The sequence below is a fragment of the Mus caroli genome, unplaced genomic scaffold (assembly GCF_978045245.1).
Source record: "Mus caroli unplaced genomic scaffold, Mus_caroli_1 scaffold_6, whole genome shotgun sequence".
Lineage (NCBI taxonomy): Eukaryota > Metazoa > Chordata > Mammalia > Rodentia > Muridae > Mus > Mus caroli.
In genome coordinates, this window is record NW_028227261.1 from 29,043,295 (window position 1) to 29,062,963 (window position 19,669).

A 19,669-nucleotide genomic window follows, 5' to 3' on the forward strand; every position below is an offset into this window, starting at 1 on the left:
AATGCTTAGCTGGGCTCTTTCATTTCTTCAGAGGATGGATACTATTGCCTCCCACTGGTCTTCCCACATCTCTGCTCTGGAGTCCTATTCATGGGGGCCTGGGAGTGGGAATTTCCCAGAGCAGCCTTCTGCAAATTTCTGGCACTTATCTGGACTCCTCTGTCTACTGACTAATCCTCTCCCAACTGAGCTCTTTCAGCTTAAGACTTGTCTATCTCTCCTAGTGATGGCTGAACTGTCAGGAAGCGAAAACTCCCCGTTCTTTGGGCTGTTTAAGAGTTCGCTAGTGAAGGCATGGGAATATGAAGCTGAAAATAAGAAGGGATTCCATCGTCCAACCACAGCCATCCCCTGGAAGCCCAAATAGCGAAGTGATAACCAAGATTTCTGGTCTTCTGCAGAGAAAGAAACTCTCTTAGGGTCTGCGGAGGTCACTGGACTTCCGTGGGCAGTAAGTAGGTCTTCATCTGGAGGTTAGGGAGGGGGAAGGGCATGTGCTCACAGGAACTGGGTCCTGGGGTTTAAGAGAGAAGCTAACAGGTCCCCATTTTCATCTCCAACATGGTGGGAGTGGGGTGGGGTAGGGGGCAGTGGGAAAGAAGGGAATACAGATAACATGGTCTTGACAAATGTTTATGAATAAAAGGAACCCTGGCTGGTTAAAGGGGGGAGTCTGGAATTTAAAACACTCTGGCTCTGTGATTCAAAGGCTTAGCAGGCTGTTTAACACACAGACAGTCTGTAAGTCTCTGAGATCTTTGAAGAGGTCTCCAGGGAAGGGTCCGAGGCATGGGCAGGAATCACAAAGACGTTCCTATCAAACACTGTCTTCCCCGCCCCAGTCCTCCCTTGTACTGGTGACATCAGGATAAAGCAAATTCATCTCCCATCTCCCACAAGAGAGGGGACCCGAGGAGATCTCATCCTGGTATTTCCTTCCTTTCTACTTGGCTGCAGATCCCACTCTTCTCACTTGTAATGAGTAGGCCTGTGAGGGTGGGGAGGGTGGGGAGGGTGGGGAGCCTTCTGGGCTCTCAGAGCTTAAATTCCTACAGTGAGAGGCAAAAGGCTGCTTGTTGCCACCAACGTACCCTTCCCATCTAACATACTTTTGTTCTTCGCCTCACCTAGCCTCACCTCGCCTCGCCTCGCCTCGCCTCGCCTCGCCTCGCCTCGCCTCGCCTCACCTTTCCCCTCCCCTCCCCTCCCCTCCTTCCCCTCCCCTCCCTCCCCTCCCCTCCCCTCCCCTCCTTCCCCTCCCCTCCCTCCCCTCCCCTCCCCTCCCCTCCCCTCTCCTCCCCTCCCCTCCCCTCCCCTCCCCTCTTTTCATCTCTCCTCTTTTTTCTTCTTCTCTTCTCTTTTCTCTCCCTCGCTCTTCTATTTTTTTCTTCATCACAAGAAAGGTAATGGGCTATGGTTACAGTATTGAGTTCTTTACTTTTTAAAGATTTATTTCATTTTGCTTTATTTTATATTGTGCATATAAGTGTTTTACTGACAAGTATGTATATACACCACATATGTACCTGGTGCTCTTGGAGGTCAGAAGAGGGTGCTGGGTCTCCTGGAACTGGAGTTTCTGATGGTTGTGAACTACCAATATTAATCCCAATGGTCAAGAATAAGACTACTACCATAATTTTTGATCCAAATTTGAAGAAGCTTTAATTAAATACTAGCAGGGATGATGGACTCTGGCCAGGTCCATTCTGAGATTCCCACATTTTTCTGAGGTTTATAAAGGAGAGTCCATGAGGCTATGCCCTCCCCACCAGGTCCAGTTGGGTATGCGTGTCTTCCTGCTCACGTACCACCCGCCTACATGTGATCAAGCACATCTGGTGCAGTTGGGCCAAACCAACCTGTTTAAGGGAGCAGAGACATGTGGATTGTTCTCTCTCATAAACAGGAGCCCCCAGCGCTTCAGGAAGTATCTGTCCTTGGGCAAGGGGCTTACAGGCCTGAGGCATTTTTATTTTATGGATCTCTTAGGCAGAGCAATTATAACTTAAAGTGTAACTTTGACTCTCACTTGATGTAGGTGCTGGGAACTAAGCACAGGCCTCTGCAAGAACAGCAAGAGCTCGTGACCACCAAGCCATCTCCAGCCCCAGTTTTGAGTTAAGTGAATTCTCTGCATTTGTAGCATGGGCAGTCAAAGGTGGAGCTGGATTCTAACAATCTTTCACACCTCGCTCTCCCACTAACCTGTGGGCTGCACAAGAGCAAAGACTGCGACATCACATTTAGCTAGGTCATACTAACAAAGGGAGAGAATTGAGGTGGCTCCTTTGCCATCCCCAGCTAGTGGAGTGAAATATCAGATGCTGACAGTGGACCTGATGACTTGAACCACAGATACACGGGCTTTATGCTATTGCAGCCCGGGACCAGTTTTCTCCATCTGGCAGAGGAAAGTGAAGGAGATAGATTGATTTTTCCATTTATAGGTCATTCTTGACAGAACCAGGACACAGAGTAGCAGATTAAGGTGTATATTCCCAAAAGGAAAGGAAAGAGGAAGGCAGAGGAGACATTCCCACTGTTTCCTCAAACTGGTCATTAATGTAAGTCCCACTTCCTCCCTGAAAAGGGAAGGGGAAAGCAAGCCACTGAAGGAGGGTCACACTGAAGGAGGGTCACACTGAAGGAGGGTCACACTGAAGGAGGGTCACACTGAAGGAGGGTCACACTGAAGGAGGGTCACACTGAAGGAGGGTCACACTGAAGGAGGGTCACACTGAAGGAGGGTCACACTGAAGGAGGGTCACACTGAAGGAGGGTCACACTGAAGGAGGTTCTTTTACATGGAAGGAAATGCCAAGTGTCCAGAAGAACGTTCTCTCTAACCACATGCTCCAGGCAAGGACCCTGAAGTCAAAGGCCAGTTAGTAGTGAGTATCAACCATACCTTGGGTGCTCCCACATCTCAGTCTTTTTGTGTTTTTCATGGGGGGAGGACTCCCCCACCCCTAGAGATGTAGGGAGGTAGGGTCTGATCATTTCTAGAAGAGAAGAAAGTGACAGGGTTCTGCCTTCTCTACTCCTCTTGAGCTATAGTAAGAACCATGGACTAGTACTTGGCACACCCTGAGTTGTAAGGCAAGACCTTCAAGAGTAGACTCTGCCATTGGTAATTCACTGGTGGAACAAAAGACAACTCTATCTGGCTTTTCTGGCAGCAGGCCCCGTGTGTCTGGGAGACTGGGCAAGCCACTAACCGCAGCAGCAGAAATGGTTTTCCTCATGGGACTGATTTTGGCTGTGTGGCCATGAAGTTGGGTTCTCTTTGTTCCCAAAGATTTCAGAAGTTAACCCAAATCCATTTTTTAAAGTTTCCTTTTTGCTTTCATCAGCCTGAGCTAGAGTCTGCAGCAGACAGGCATACCCAGAACAGTGATGGCAGAGAAGAGATTGTGGGAGAAATAGCTGTTGACAACAGGCTGAGGAAGTAAGGGTGAGTCTAAGAATTGGTTCTCAGGGCCTGCTGGGGCCAAAGATGGTGAAAACCCAGCTTTCAGCTCTGTGCTCTAGTGGGTTAAGAATATTTTTGTGAAAACATCTTATTATTTGAGCTTCTAGTCACTCAGAAGGATGGATGTGCCCATATCAGGAGGGGCTCTGAGGCCCAGGGGTCATTGCTTCATCACAGTGTGAATGATGGGACCTGAGGAACTGGAGTTGGTGTGGATGCTTCTAACTACACTTTACAAACTCATATTCTAACTCTTTTTTTTTAAACCTACTTTTAATAAGGATTCTTAAATACTTCCATCTCCCCCCTCCCCCAGTCCACTGTCAAATGGTAGGAGAGAAAAGATGGTAAGTAGGACAAGAGGATGTGGATCTGTGTAGAAGTAGCTCCTTGGGATGATTCCAGTCCATGGAATCCAGCAGTCCACTTCAATAGTGCCAGGATATCAAATCAGCAGTGGTAGCATGATCCAGCAGAAACCACCAGGTCTCCACCAAATTGGCAACAGTCAGCAGGAGTGACCAGGACCAGCTGGGGTGCCAGGAGAAGTTCTCGGCCATGACTGTCTCAACAAAGCGAAGATCAGCAAAGACAAAGGCTTGAGAGCAATGAAGCGTGGCACAGCTAGCTTCACAAGAATGCGGTCATTGTGCATTGAGTCCTATTTATACTCTTTCCAAACATCATGTGCCCTCCACGGGTCTTGCATGAGTCTGTCTTAGCAAAACACCATGTGAATCTGCATCACATGACATATCCAGAAATTTCCACTTGAGATGGCTGTGATTGAAGGCTTAGTATCCAGAGGCAGGGACCAAGGGAAGTGCTAGCATGGCTGCAGTTCAGAGTTCAGAGCCAGGGAAGCTGGCACTAAGACAGATTTGCCATGGGAGATTTGGAGCCATGGCCAGTTTCAGAAGTAGCTAGAAATTCCACCAAAGCAGAGAAGGAGGGGGAAGGTGTAGGGAACCTGGAAGTCAGCTCAAGACACCCCAAGCCCAAGTTCTCAGCACAAAGGAGATTTATTTGCCCCAGACAGACAGAGGTCAGGGATAAAGGTCAAAGACAGGAGACAGAGGATGAGGGAGAAGGGGAAGGGAACAAAGGAGAGGGGACAAAGTAGGGGGCAAGGGAGAGGGGTAAGGGTAATTGTCCTGAGAGGGGACAAAGGACTGCCTCTGGATAGAGAGGAGACAAGTATGGCACACCGGTAAATTAAGATTTATAAAGGTGGGGCTGGTGAGACGGCTCAGTGGGTAAGAGCACCCGACTGCTCTTCCGAAGGTCCGAAGTTCAAATCCCAGCAACCACATGGTGGCTCACAACCACCCATAATGAGATCTGATGCCTGCTTCTGGTGCAGCTGAAGACAGCTACAGTGTACTTACATATAATAAATAAATAAATCTTTAAAAAAAAGATTTATAAAGGTAAAGGGGGAAATCCTGTGCCAGGGTGAGGTGTTTAGTTTTGACTGGGAACGCTAATTTGAGTGAGTCACAGGGGGGTTTTGATTGCTGGACTTCAATACTTTAATAGCTGGACTCTGGCAGTCATTTGTAGAAGACGAAAGTGTCTAAATAAGGGAATAGACCTTGGTAAGTAGCTTTAGGAATGTAATCTAATAGTCTTCAGCAAGGCAGAGGAAATGGGAGAGAGAAGGGCAAGGCCTGACAGAATGTTTGCCATGCTTAGACTGGCTGGAGCCCTTCAGAAGACATCCCACTGGCTTCCCTTCTCATTCAGCCTCTTACATGGAAACTAGAACACAACCTGCAGGAAGCAGTGTAACTTTAATTTTTTTCAACCCTTATTTTTAATGATGGTTCTTAAACACTTTAAACCTCCCTCTTAGCCCACCACCCACCAGAGGTAGTGGAAAAGAAAGGATATATATGGGAGGGGGTTCTTTGGAGCAACTCCTATTTGTGTTGTCTGAAAACCGACAGTTCAGTTCACAGGTCAGTAGCAGCAGCAGCAGCAGCAGCTCCATCTATTCACAAACACTTCATGGATACATCAATAGTCCAGTTCAATAGAATAGGGATAGCAAACACGAATCATTAGCATTGGCACTACCTAGCAGAGACAGCCAGGCCCCAGCCTCAGCACAAGTCAGCAGGAGGGACCAACAGGAACGCTAGGAGTTCTCAGCTGTCGCTCTCTCAGGGAAGCAAAGATTACTGAAGACATGAGACCAACAAGCATTGCCCAGATAGCTGTACTAGTAAGCCAAGCTCTGTCTCCGTCACTCCATAGAGTCATATTTATACCCTCCAGGCATCATGTGTCCTCCATGTGCCTTGCCTTAGCACATGCATCCAATCAGCATGAGTCCTCAGAAGCTGCAAGAAACTACAGCACACCACCAGAAGATTTTTGGTGCATTTCTCTTTATGGAGTTCTGACAAATGGAGTTCAACTACGCAGTGTAAGACAGACCAATATATGGGTATCATTAGCAAAGAATCCTTCATCATGTGTCCTTTCATGTGCTTGCTTTAGCAAAACATCCTTTCACCTGTGTCCACTTCAGGAAAACACACCTTCGGGTGTTTGCCCCAGCAAAACACCATCCAACACAACTGACTTTCCAAAGAACCCTTAACTTTACACTTCACACCAGTTTGCTGGGATGCAGACTAGAGGGAGGCATCTGGGGAAGAGGAGGAAGAAGAAGAGAAGGAAGTGGAAGAGGAGGAAAGATCTGAGAAGAGGAGGAGGAGGAGGAAGAGGAGGAAGAGGAAGAAAGATCTGAGAAGAGGAGGAGGAGGAAGAGGAAGAGGAAGAAAGATCTGAGAAGAGGAGGAGGAGGAGGAAGAGGAGGAAGAGGAAGAAAGATCTGAGAAGAGGAGGAGGAGGAAGAGGAGGAAGAGGAGGAAGAGGAAGAAAGATCTGAGAAGAGGAGGAGGAGGAGGAAGAGGAGGAAGAGGAAGAAAGATCTGAGAAGAGGAGGAGGAGGAGGAAGAGGAGGAAGAGGAAGAAAGATCTGAGAAGAGGAGGAGGAGGAGGAAGAGGAGGAAGAGGAAGAAAGATCTGAGAAGAGGAGGAGGAGGAGGAAGAGGAGGAAGAGGAAGAAAGATCTGAGAAGAGGAGGAGGAGGAGGAAGAGGAGGAAGAGGAAGAAAGATCTGAGAAGAGGAGGAGGAGGAGGAAGAGGAGGAAGAGGAAGAAAGATCTGAGAAGAGGAGGAGGAGGAAGAGGAGGAAGAGGAAGAAAGATCTGAGAAGAGGAGGAGGAGGAGGAAGAGGAAGAAAGATCTGAGAAGAGGAGGAGGAGGAAGAGGAGGAAGAGGAAGAAAGATCTGAGAAGAGGAGGAGGAGGAGGAAGAGGAGAAGGAAGGGACAGAGAGTGGAGAGGGAGACAAAGGGGGTCTGAGGAGAAAACACTTTAGGAGACCGGAGATGCAGAACTAAAGATACATCGTTCAATACTCAGAAAGCAGTTTCTATAAAGTCCAACTCCAGCAGCGAGGCAAAAAGGGATAGAAAAATAATGGTGGTTTATTGGCAACATTTAGACACTGATGGAAACAGACTCTGAGCATGCTAGACCAAGGACGTGATCATGTGACTTTTGAGTTGGACTGAATTTATTGATGTGAAGATAAAGATCCTTATTTTGGTATAGGCGATTTGAGTAGCCAGAAGGTTGGTGGCTTGGCTTGTTGACTGAATCTTGGTTGAAACAGTGATTCACAGAAGAAAGCTCTTACGATGCCTTAAATTCCTCGTGTAAAATGGAAGAGAGGTCAGACACTCAGTGTGTTTCTATGTGTGGTGTGTCCTCCTCACATCCTCTCCTGTATTCCCACTGTGGACCTGAGGCAGGATAGAAAAGCGGAGGAGACGTGGGGACCTGAGGAAGGAGAGGAACCCCTCACACTAGAGCCCAGCGGAAGCCTCTTGCCAGCAGGAAAGCAAGGATAAAACCAAGGTTTCCAGCTGTTCAAGGCCTTCCCTCCTTCCCTGCTGGAGTCTCCTCGGCATCACTCCAGGAACTCACAGGAAACGAACACTGACTAAACCCCTTGTATACACTTAGGGACCCTGGTTTTACCTTATCCAACATCCATGATATCATTGGAGTCATTTTGCTCATCTCTGCTATCAAAAGGGACAGAGGGAGAAGAGAAAGATAAGGTACTTTAGTAACTTGTAGAAATAGAACTTTGATAGTTACAAAATTTTTTTTTAAAAAGGTAGCTATGGCTAATGCTAAGACAATTAATTGCAACCCTTCCTTAAGGATTCCTACTATTCTTGGGTATGTCTTACTCTCTATAATGTTCCCTTGAGGAGCCCTTACCCACGCTGTCTCTTGGGAAGCAATGCACACTCAAGAATGTCTTTCTTTCTGGGTGCCTCTTTTCTCCTTACCCTTCATGCGTAAGCCTATATTAAAATGTCTCCTATAAAACCTCTAAGGTGCTTCTGGTTGGCCTGGCCTGAAACTCTAAAGTGTCAAAGCCACAAATCTTAGTTTGGCCCCGTCCCTAAAAGGTTATTGGAGCCCCTCGGGCTTCTGGGGGTGACATCACAGAGCTAGATCTCTGTCCCAATTGCTGACATCCCTGGAAGTCAATGAATCTGTGAAAACATTGAGATATCCATATGCTATCACTTCCTAGAGCTGCTGTCATGGTAGGAACAGTGCCGAAATGAGCTTTCGGGTTTCAGTGGGGGCAACAGTTCCAGAAGTTTCATCTCATTTAAAACATTTCCCCATTATGTTCATATTTTCCTTTAAATCTTCAAGCACACTGAGCATATTTATATGTGCTAGTTTGCCATTTTGTTAACCCCACCAATCTCTGCCATTCCTGGGTGTGTTTACATTCATCCATACCCCCCCTCATCATGTGTCTCATTTTCTTACCTCTTCACTTATAACTTTCATTAAGTGCTGGACATTTTAAGTTATATATTATTGACAAGCTGAATTTTGTTGTTTTCCATTGGTGGCTATTGAGGTCTGGGCAGGGATCGGTGTGTGGGGTTATCTTGCTAATTTAAACATTTTCATTTAAGCCTGTGCTCTGGGTTACTTTAAAGATGTGGTGGTTTGAATAAGAACGGCTCCCATAGGCCCATGGGTTTGAATGCTTGGTCACCAGGGGAAGGCACTCTTAGGAGGTATGGCCTTGTTGGAGGAAGTATGTCACTGGGGGTTGGCTTTGGGTTTCAGAAGCTCAAGCCAGGCCCACGGTCTTTCCCTCTTCCTGCTGCCTGCAGACCCAGAACCACTTGAAGGGGATTTGTTAGAATAACTTACAGGCTGATGCAACAATGGCTGGCCATGAATGGGAAGTCCAAGAATCCAGAAGTTTCTCAGCCCACAAGACTGGATGTCTCAGCTGACCTAGAATAGACACTGGAATCCTGAAGAAGTAGGCTCTATTGTGAGCAAGGAATGTCATGGTTAGTGAGGCAAGAGCAGGCAGACACAGAGCCTGCTGTGCCTGCATCTTCATTCTGCCCCAAAGCAGGTACATGGCAGGGGGTTGAAGGGCAAGACAGCTGAACAGTGTATAAACCTTCTTTTATAAGAGCCATAATCCCATCCACAGAGGTGGAACCTTTACAGTCTAATCAACTTTCAAGACACTACATTGGCAGCATGGGAATTCATGTAGAAACCACAGTGATGGTTACACCTCAAGACTCAGATTAAAGGCCGTGCCTTCCTGCCTCAAGATGGGGCTAAAGGCCCTACTTTGAGAATGAAGCAAGATCACTTGGTGTGCCCTCTATTTTTTGCATTTTCATTAATTCCAGATGTAGTTGACAACCAAGAATAGCCATCACAAATCCTATTGCTAAGCTGTGACCTTGTCATTTAATCTCAGCAGAATGCTCTGTTTTGAACCATGGCCTTACTTCGGGTTGTTACACATAAGCGTCTCCCAGCCTTGCAAGAACTCTGGAGGAGACTGCTCTTACAGCTCTCCCACAGTTGTCCTTTGCCTCTGCCTTCAGGGTTTCATCCTGAACACTCAGTGTGGTGTTCAGCCCAGAGAAGACCCTATGAGGCTTTCTAGAACTCATCCTTTCCCTGGCTAGCTCTGTCCTGACACTTTGCCCCATGAGCAGCGGGTGTTCTGACTGGTGATTGGCTTCTTGGTTCAGTAAGGCAGGTGTGGTCATCTGGGCTCCTCACTTGCTCCCTGGGCTGGCTCAGAAATGCCAACAGGTAGAGAGGCCTGGCGGCTGTAGAGCCTGCCTCTCGTGTTCCCCTTCTCTTGGGGATAATCGTCCTTACCACCATCACCATGGTTTCTACATGAATTCACATGCTGCCAATGCAGGGTCTTGAAAGTTGATTAGACTGTAAAGGTTGCACCTCTGTGGATGGGATTATGGCTCTTATAAAAGAAGGTTTATACACTGTTCAGCTGTCTTGCCCTTCAACCTCCTGCTATGTACCTGCTTTGGGGCAGAATGAAGATGCAGGTACCATTTTGAAAGTAGAGAATGGCCCTCACCAGACATCCAAGCCGGCCTATGTCTTCTCTGAGGCTTCCCAGACCCTGGACTGTATAAATTGCCTTTTGTTTTTCAACACATTTGGAATACAGAAAACTATTTTAAGTAACCATCCTAGCTAGTTATGAGATACTTTTTTTTTGACACTGTAATTGTTCTTGTATGCCTCTCTGTTGCTGTAACAAATACTATGGCCAAAAGCAATGTGGTGAGAAAAATGTTTATTTCATCTTATGCTTCTTGGCCACAGTAGATGATTGAGGACATCAGGACAGGAACTCCAGCAGGAGCTGAGGCAGGACTATGGGGGAATGCTGCTTGCTAGCTTGCTCCTGGGCTCATGGTTGGCTACTTTTTTTTTTTAATACAACCCAGGACCATCTGCCTTTGGGGTGCTACCAATGATAATAAGCTTGGCTCTCCTACATAAATTAGCAAGTGAGAAAATGCCTCACAGACACGCACACAGTCCAAGCTTATGGAAGCAATTCAATTGAGGTTCTCTCTTCCCAGGCTTTTGAAATTGACAATCAAAACAAGTTACAGTGATCTTGGAGGCTCTACAGGTGTTTTACTGTTTTGTTTGCATACAGAATAGTGAGTTTCATCATGCATGCACATATATGTCGTTGTCTTTGCTGACATCCTCTCATTACCTTCTTTCTTCCTCCCACTTCCAGCTGGCCCCAAATTCTTGCCCATTTAAAAATACCTGGTCTGTGTTATCATGCTGTAGCAACCCAGACACCTTAGAGACAAGGCCCTCATCTATGGAAGACGTTGTTTGACGTCTTTGGTACAGTTAGACTGATTCTCATGAGCAGGGTTATCTGTAGGAGTTACTGCACAGTGTGGGAAGAGAGACTCTTTCTTCGTTCCTTTTCTAATCTTCTGAGGATGTCACATAGTCCATGACTTGGCAGCTTTTTTTTTTGTTTGTTTTTTTTGGTTTTCGAGACAGGGTTTCTCTGTATAGCCCTGGCTGTCCTGGAACTCACTTTGTAGACCAGGCTGGCCTCAAACTTAGAAATCCACCTGCCTCTGCCTCCCAAGTGCTGGGATTAAAGGCATGCGCCACCACCGCCGGGCTTGGCAGCTTTTGATGCTGGTTTCCAGATGAGACTGGGCATGTCTGGGTGGCATGGCTTTTGACTTGGTGTTGATTTTCAGACACAGACATTTAAAAGAGGATGTTTTCCCCCGTGGATACTACGTATCTTTATCAGCAGGTTTCACTATGTAGCATTTTCCTTATTATTCAATCGAAACGCTTTCTGGTTTTCACAGTGGTTCTCTTTTTGATCCGTGGGTTATTTGAAGTTATCATATTCTGCCCCATTTCTCTATAAACGTATTTCTAAAAATGTATCTATTTTATATGTACAGATGTTTCACCTGCATGTATGTCTGTTTACTGCCTGTGTTACTGGTGCCTGCAGAATCCAGATAAGGGCATCAGATCCCCTAGGACTGGAGTTACAGATGGTTGTGAGCCATAACATAGGTGCTGGGTATCAAATCCTGGTCCTCTGGAAGAGCAGCAGGTATTCATAGCTAATCCATCTCTAAGTTCCCACTTATCTATCATAGCTATAGATCCCCTCCCCCATTTATAGTGCTGCAGCTTGGCTGAACTTAAGGTTCCATGTATCCAGCACCTCTAACACAGAGCTGTGCCTGCGGAGTTTTTACTTGTTTGTTCGGGGACAGGGTTTCACTTTGTTTCTCAGACTGGTCTTGAACTCACTCGGGAGCCCAGAGGGAGATTGACTTTCAGTCTTGTGAGGATCGGACTGAGCCACCAGTCCAGCTTTAACAGTCTTTTATCCTGAATTTTGATTTGTTTATTTTGTGTGTGGAGGGTTGGGTGGGTGCATGTGCCAGTCAGAGGGCAAATTCACGAGTCAGTCAGTTCCCTTTGCTTCCAGGTAGGTCCTGGGGATCAGCTCAGGTCACCAGGTTGACAGCAACCTTCACCTGATGAGCCATCTGGCCAGCCCTTGACATTTATTTTTAAAGTACATGTCCTCCAGGTTTATGGTATTGTTTGTTGGAGCAACCCAAATGCCCTGTGACAATGTCCTCATATCTGAAAGTGACTGCTCCTGTGTTGAGCCCAGTTTGACAGGTGTTCATGCTAGGACGTCTAGTTGGATGTGGGTTATTGTATAAATGGAGAAAGTGAGACTCTTGTTTTTCTTCAGAAAAAATTTTTTCCCTAACTTTTGGGTATATGGCCTAGCTTTCTAATTTTCAGCTCTGTTCTTCCCTCCTTCCTTCCACTCCTCACCCTCTCTCAGACCATCTCAGTCAGGGTCTTTATATTTAGCTCAGTCGAACCTGAAACTCACAATGTAGTACAAGCTAACCTCATAATTGTGATCCCCCTGCCTGGGCACAGGGATTATGAACAACATCTAATTTCTCATCCTCTGTTGCCAGCATCTCTGTCGTCACCCCCACCCCCACCCCCACCCCCATTTTGCTCACTGCTCAGGGAAGTTACCAGAACTGATTATACACGGGGTTCGCCACTCTGATTTGGGGGCCTCTTGAGGCAAGATCAGCGCCATGAAGTTGGAGAGATGCAGATATTTAGACACCGGTTCTATGTTGCAGCTATTCAATGCTCCTCCAGGGTTCTATCACTCATGGACCTGTCCTCTCTTACAGCTGCTAATCCTGCCTGGGCTCCTGGACTACCCGTCAATGCCTTGCAAGCCTGCCTCCTAACCCCTCATGCTTGGTCTTTTTGCATATTTTGCATATTAAATTTTTAGGAACTTTTTTTTTTTTTTTCATTTTTTCAAGACAGGATTTCTTTGTGTAGCTCTGGCTGTCCTGGAACTCACTTTGTAGACCAGGCTGGCCTCGAGCTCAGAAATTCACCTGCTTCTGCCTCCCGAGTGCTGGGATTTAAGGCATGTGCCACCACGCCCGGCTTCTTAGGAACATCTTAATTTGAACATGTTTGTTCTGCATATTGACACTGACTAACACACAGGCATATTAGAAAAATTTTAAGAAACCTGACCTAATACTCAGCATCTTTGCTAACTATCCTTTTGTTTTATGACTTTTCATTTTAGAAATTCTTGGGTTTTCCATGCAGGCATCCCAGGGTCCTGCCCTTGTGGCCGTTGTGTTTCTCCTCTAGAACCTTTAATTTTGCCGTTCCTGTCAGTTTGGCCACTCTCCTGCCTCCATTCTAACACTCAGCAGAAATTCAGTTGTCTCGTTCTCGGCTGTAAGTCGGAGATGCTGAGAAAAATGCTCTTTTGTAGGTCTCGGGGAGCTATGCCATTTGCTGTTAACAGGATTTTCTTCTCTCTGAGTCTGTTAGTTTTTCAAATCATGAACAGATGTTGATTTGTGTCCAGTGCTTCATAGTTTGAGGTGACCACAAAGCTCCTTTCTTTCTCTTTCTCTTCCCACGTAGGTCCCAGCCCTGTCCTGGCAGTTCAGGTCGAGGGAAAGGCCTTTCTTTTCTTGCCGCAGTGTCTGAGAGCAGGGGTGGAGCCCTCCCTACATCCAGTCTTCTCAGATGCCTTTGGGCATTATCCTTGAGGAGCTGATAAGATGCCCACAACAACATCGTGTTGATATATCATTTTGCTTATAAAACATCCCCATTTGTGTTTAATCCAAGAACTCCAGGGGGTCAGTAAAGAAAGGAAGTCATAATGAAACCAACAAGGAGAAAACCCCAAGCTGATCTGAATCTGTGTTTGCAGCAATCCTACAGAGCAAGCAAGCAAGCGGGAGTTAGTCTACTTGGACAGAAGAGAACACAGGCTCAGAAGAGAAGAGGCGCTTGACTTGAGGATTGTGCAAAGCCAGACCAGACTCTACTTGTGGGGGGGGGGTTGGAGGGGGGGGATGTAGCTCAGTTGCATGCTTGCCTAGCCAGCACAGAAGCCAGGGGTCTAACCACACTGCAGACTGTTCTAGTGGTGCACAGCCGTCATCCCAGCCCTGGGGGTGGAAGTAAGAGAATCAGAAGTTCAAAAGGAATCTGAACTCACGGGACAGCCTGGGCTGCACGTAAAAAAGAAAGCAAGAACGAGAAAAGAAACTCTGTTTGCTTTCTCCTAACAGGAAGTGAGACTCCCATCCCCCTACCTTGCCCTGGTGTCATTTCCCCTCCCTTGAAGCCTCAGTGCTAAGTATTTCCAAGTCGGCCTCCTCACTTCCCAGCTTCCACAGTGGCCCTTTGACGGTGCTCCCCGACCTTGCAGGTACTCTGAGGTGGACGAGAGTATTGGTAACCCGGAGGCATAGGAGTCTGAAGTCCTCTCAGCTCTGATTCTTCTGGTGTCAAGATGGGCAGGTACTGGCTGCTGCCAGGTCTCCTCCTTTCATACCTGCCTCTGGTAACTGGGTGGAGCACTTCCAACTGCCTGGTGACCGAAGGCTCCCGACTGCCCCTGGTCTCCCGCTATTTCACATTCTGCCGCCACTCCAAGCTATCCTTTCTTGCTGCATGCCTCTCCGTGAGCAACCTGACACAGACCTTGGAAGTTGTACCTCGGACTGTGGAGGGGCTCTGCCTCGGTGGTACTGTGTCTACTCTGCTTCCCGATGCTTTCTCTGTTTTTCCTGGTCTCAAGGTCCTGGCACTGAGTCTGCACCTTACCCGACTCCTGCCAGGAGCTCTCCGGGGCCTGGGACAGTTGCAGAGCCTCTCTTTTTTTGACTCTCCTCTTGGGAAATCTCTCTTTCTACCTCCTGATGCCTTCAGTGACCTGATTTCCCTCCAGAGACTCCATATCTCTGGCCCCTGCCTGGATAAGAAGGCAGGTATCCGCCTGCCTCCCGGTCTGCAATGGCTGGGTGTCACGCTCAGTTGCATTCAGGACGTGGGAGAGCTGGCTGGTATGTTCCCAGATCTGGTGCAAAGTTCCTCCTCCAGGGTTTCGTGGACCCTGCAGAAGTTGGATCTGTCATTCAACCGGAATCTGAAGATGGCTAGTCCTGGGTCCCTCCAGGGTCTCCAGGTGGAAATTCTGGACCTGACAAGAACACCACTGGATGCTGTGTGGGTGAAGGGCCTGGGACTTCAGAAACTTGATGTCTTGTACGCACAGACTGCCACGGCCGAGCTGGCTGCTGAGGTTGTTGCCCACTTTGAGCTGCAGGGCTTGATTGTGAAAGAAAGCAAGGTAGGATCTATATCTCAGGAGGCTCTGGCTTCCTGCCACAGCCTGAAGACCTTGGGTCTTTCAAGCACTGGCCTAACCAAGCTGCCACCAGGCTTCCTGACTGCCATGCCTAGGCTTCAGCGACTGGACCTGTCCGGAAACCAACTGCAGAGCGCCGTGCTGTGCATGAATGAGACGGGAGACGTGTCAGGACTCACGACTCTGGATCTGTCAGGCAATGGGTTGAGCATCCTGCCTCCAGCCACCTTCTCCTGCTTACCACACTTGCGAGAGCTGCTGCTTCGGAACAACCAGCTGTTTTCCCTGGAGGGATACCTATTCCAGGATCTCCAGCAACTAGAGACCTTGAAGCTGGATGGAAACCCCCTGCTTCACCTGGGTAAGAACTGGTTGGCGGCTCTGCCTGCATTGACCACCCTTAGCCTGCTAGATACCCACATACGGCTGAGCCCAGAGCCTGGGTTCTGGGGAGCAAAGAATCTGCATACCTTGAGCCTGAGGCTTCCCACTTTCCCTGCTCCTGCAGTATTGTTCCTGCCCATGTATCTGACCAGCTTAGAGCTTCATATAGCCTCAGGCACGACGAAGCACTGGAGGCTGTCCCCATCGATCTTTCCTTCCTTGGAGACCTTGACTATAAACGGCAGGGGACTGAAGCTGAGGCTGGGGTCCCAGAATGCTTCTGGGGTCTTCCCTGCTCTCCAGAAGCTTTCCCTGCTCAATGAAAGCTTGGATGCCTTCTGCTCCCAGGGTACCTCCAACCTTTTCCTCTGGCAGCTCCCCAAACTTCAGTCCTTGAGGGTATGGGGTGCTGGAAGCAGCTCCAGACCCTGCCTTATCACTGGGCTGCCCAGCCTACGGGAGCTGAAGCTGGCGTCGCTTCAGTCCATAACCCAGCCCCGTTCGGTGCAGCTGAAGGAGCTGGTGGGTGACCTTCCACAGCTCCAGACCTTAGTGCTATCCAGCACAGGCCTCAAGTCACTGTCGGCCGCTGCTTTCCAGCGCCTGCACAGTCTCCAGGTCTTAGTGCTAGAATACGAGAAGGACTTGATGCTGCAGGACAGTCTGAGGGATTACAGCCCTCAGATGCCTCACTATATATACATTCTGGAGTCAAATCTGGCCTGCCACTGTGCCAATGCGTGGATGGAGCCATGGGTTAAGCAGTCCACTAAAACGTACATATACATAAGACACAATCACTTATGTCCAGGAGAAGACAGGCTCCCTGCTAGGGGTTCCCTTTCCTCCTTTCTCTGGGACCACTGCCCCCAGACGTTGGAGCTGAAACTCTTTTTGGCTAGTTCTGCCTTGGTGTTCATGCTAATTGCCTTGCCTCTCCTCCAAGAAGCCAGGAACTCTTGGATCCCCTACCTGCAGGCCTTGTTCAGGGTTTGGCTCCAGGGTCTGAGGGGTAAGGGAGACAAGGGGAAGAGGTTCCTTTTTGATGTATTCGTGTCCCACTGCAGGCAAGACCAGGGTTGGGTGATAGAGGAACTTCTGCCTGCTCTGGAGGGCTTCCTTCCAGCTGGCCTGGGCCTGCGCCTCTGTCTCCCCGAGCGTGACTTTGAGCCTGGTAAGGATGTAGTTGATAATGTGGTAGATAGCATGATGAGCAGCCGTACCACACTCTGCGTGTTGAGTGGGCAGGCCCTGTGTAACCCCCGATGCTGCCTGGAGCTCCGCTTGGTCACCTCTCTCCTCCTGGCTGCCCCATCCCCTCCAGTGTTGCTGCTAGTCTTCTTGGAACCCATTTCTCGACACCAGCTTCCAGGTTACCACAGACTGGCTCGGCTGCTTCGACGAGGAGACTACTGTCTGTGGCCCAAGGAAGAGGAGAGAAAGAGTGGGTTCTGGACTTGGCTGAGGAGCAGGCTAGGGTAGCCACAGCCAGCACTGGTATGGGGTGGTGCATGTGAATTTGGGGGTGGGTTGGGGGAGGGGAAGCAAGCCTGCCTGTCAAGGAGTCCGTATGTCTGTAGTTGCAGGGTTGGGGACAGTGAGTCTAAGAGGCTGAAGTCAGCCTTTTGCAGTGCAGGAATCCATGTGCTGTGAACACAGGTTTTGGGGGGCCTGGTGAGTTGAATGAGGAAAACTGAGAGATGGAAGGTGCCCGCGGGGTATGTGACATTCCCAGGATCTTCAGATCATCAGTAAACTTGCTAAATCCATGAAATGCGTGGCTTGGTTGAACTTTTTATTTAGTAGAAATGCAAGAGGCAGAAGGCAAAGCGGGAAATGAAGGAGGAAATTCATGGGCACGTTGGGAAGGAGGGAAGGTTTTCCTAAGCTATAGAACTTGGGGCCAGGCCTGACCTTCATGCTCCAGTGGGTTCTTTTGCATCAAGGGCCATAGAGGCTGTTTAGTTTTGTGAGACCCCGACTTAGAACGTTTCTCCCTGGAAGGTAAAGCCCCTGGATGTTCCCCATGCTTGTTTTCCCTGATCTTTAAAAATACAGCTAGAAAGAAGCTCTTTGTTCTCTATAGCCAGCAAAAGACCTTTTTGTTTCTATACTGTACAGAGATGCCTGCCTTCCTGTGCCAAGGACATGGAGATAGGCGCTGGAGAGGAGGCTGCAGCTCACTCCCCCCCCCCCTTACCAGAAAGGAGCTGTAGCCAACTCTCCTTCCAACTCCTCCCAACTCCTCCCAATTCCTCAGCTAGCTGTTAAAAGCCCCCTACTGTCACCTGCACAGCAGAGGGACTTCATCCTCAGCTAGCTGATAATAAAGCCTCTTGCAGTTTGCATCAGGTGTGGTTTTCTCTCGGGACACTGGGGTGCTGGCCAGCTCATCCTGGGACTTGAGCAAAGGCCCAGCTTCGGGGGTCTTACAGTTTCACTTCTGTCCATGTGATAAAACACCCAGGCCAAATCAACTTAAAGGAAGAAAGGGTTTTTGTTTGTTTGTGGTCCCCCTGCTCAATAATTTCAGGTTGCACTCTGTCGAAGTGGGACGTCAAGGCAGAAATTCAAGGCAGGCTTGCTTGTTATTTCACACAGCATTACTGTTCAACCAAGGAGCTCACTTCACAGCCAAGAAGTACAGCAAGAACCATGGAGGTGCCACTTGCCAGCTTATGCTCAACCTGCTTTCTTATCGGGTTAAAGGCCACTGCCTAGGATTGGTGCAGCCAACACTGGATGTGTTTCTCCAACTGACAATCAAGACAAGTCCTCCCACAAACATACCCCCGGGCCAATCTGTTCTAGGCAATTTCTCAGTTGCGATTTTCCTCTCAGGTGACTTTAGGCTATGACAGAGTTGACAGCTGAGGTCCAAACAACAGGGAGGCTACCCAGGAGCAGACAGATTGTTGGACCCCTGAAGGGAGACCCTCACTCAAGTCTCAGGGATCGCGAGCCCAGAAAGCCACAACAGTCAAGCTTGCTGCAAACACACGAGGTTTTAATGGCACACAAACCAGCATGCTGAGGTCGAGACCCATATACCACGCAGGGGTAGAGGAGTCTGACGACGACCCTATTTTCCAGCAGGCTTATAAAGGCAAAAAACACAACCTAGGGGGAGGATCGGAGAGGAAATAGGGGAATTCTAGGGGCGGATATTTACTTCAAGGCACCTGGGACATTGAAACATTTTGTGGTTGTTTTTCCCAAAAGTTCCAGGGAATTAGGCTATCTGGCCGGGGGCCGGGGCCCATGTTCTCAGGGCAGTCAGTATTTTTTTATTCTTCATTTCCCCACTTCTTCTTGTGAGTAGCTCTAATCTTAGAGTGACCCCTCTTCTTCTTTCGGCAAAGTCTGGTACTGTTGTCGTGTGGCCTCCTTTCCCCCAGCCTGGAACCTGCTTGCTCAAGGGTGGAGCTACCTGCTCATTCGTCCTGCCACGCCTACTGCTGGAACCTGCCTTTGCTGCCTGGAGGCACACACGTGTTCGTCCTGCTACTGGACCCTGAGTTACTTGGCGGGAAGCTGGGTTCCCTCCCCCTTCCTTTATAACTGAGTGTCTGAAAATAGTAAAATTGAGCCTTGATCAGAACGTTTGTTGTCTTGGCTCCATTCTTTCTTCCGCCCCATCTAGATTCCTCTCTTTTCAGCTTGAACTGCCATTCTCAGTTGAACCGTTCGTGTTGTGGACTGCGGGCAGGCCGCAACATTGTCGGAGCACCATTACCTGTACAGCACTAACCCTGTCTTTTACAAAAGTCACTAACTTATTAAGAATACAAGGTCCACATCAAAGTATTTAACTTAATCTTAGAGGTAGGGACCTAAAATGCCAGGTAAAGGTTTTTAAAATAAGATTAACAGGACTGGGTTCACTAAGTTGAACACCTATCAGTTTTCAGGTTCAGCTTTAGAACCCAAATTATTTCAAGATGCTTTCATTCCAGTTAGCTCAGCACATATCCAAATTCCTTTGTTCAAGGATCAGGAAAAGCTACCCCTGCTGTTTCAAAGACGCGCTGTAGCTCAGATCATGACCGCACCAGTGTTAAGGGACTCGTGTGGTTGAACCCTCAGCGCCGTCCATGCCTCTCCTTCCAGGCTGTGGTGGAGAAGGTGACCATTGGGGCCATTGGC

The 19,669-nt window shown here is 48.4% G+C and overlaps 1 protein-coding gene across 1 annotated transcript; it reads left to right on the top strand.

The window, feature by feature from the left end:
• The first annotated feature begins 14,145 nt into the window (after window positions 1–14,145).
• On the top strand, window positions 14,146–17,024 carry LOC110293721 (toll-like receptor 12). Its single transcript, XM_021161582.3, has one exon. The coding sequence runs from the start codon at window positions 14,282–14,284 to the stop codon at window positions 17,003–17,005; it is 2,724 nt and encodes a 907-aa protein (XP_021017241.1). The 5' UTR covers window positions 14,146–14,281; the 3' UTR covers window positions 17,006–17,024.
• Window positions 17,025–19,669: the final 2,645 nt, after the last annotated feature.

Coding starts and splice junctions, on each gene's coding strand:
- LOC110293721 (XM_021161582.3), top strand. CDS start 14,282: ATGGGCAGGTACTGGCTGCTGCCAGGTCTCCTCCTTTCATACCTGCCT.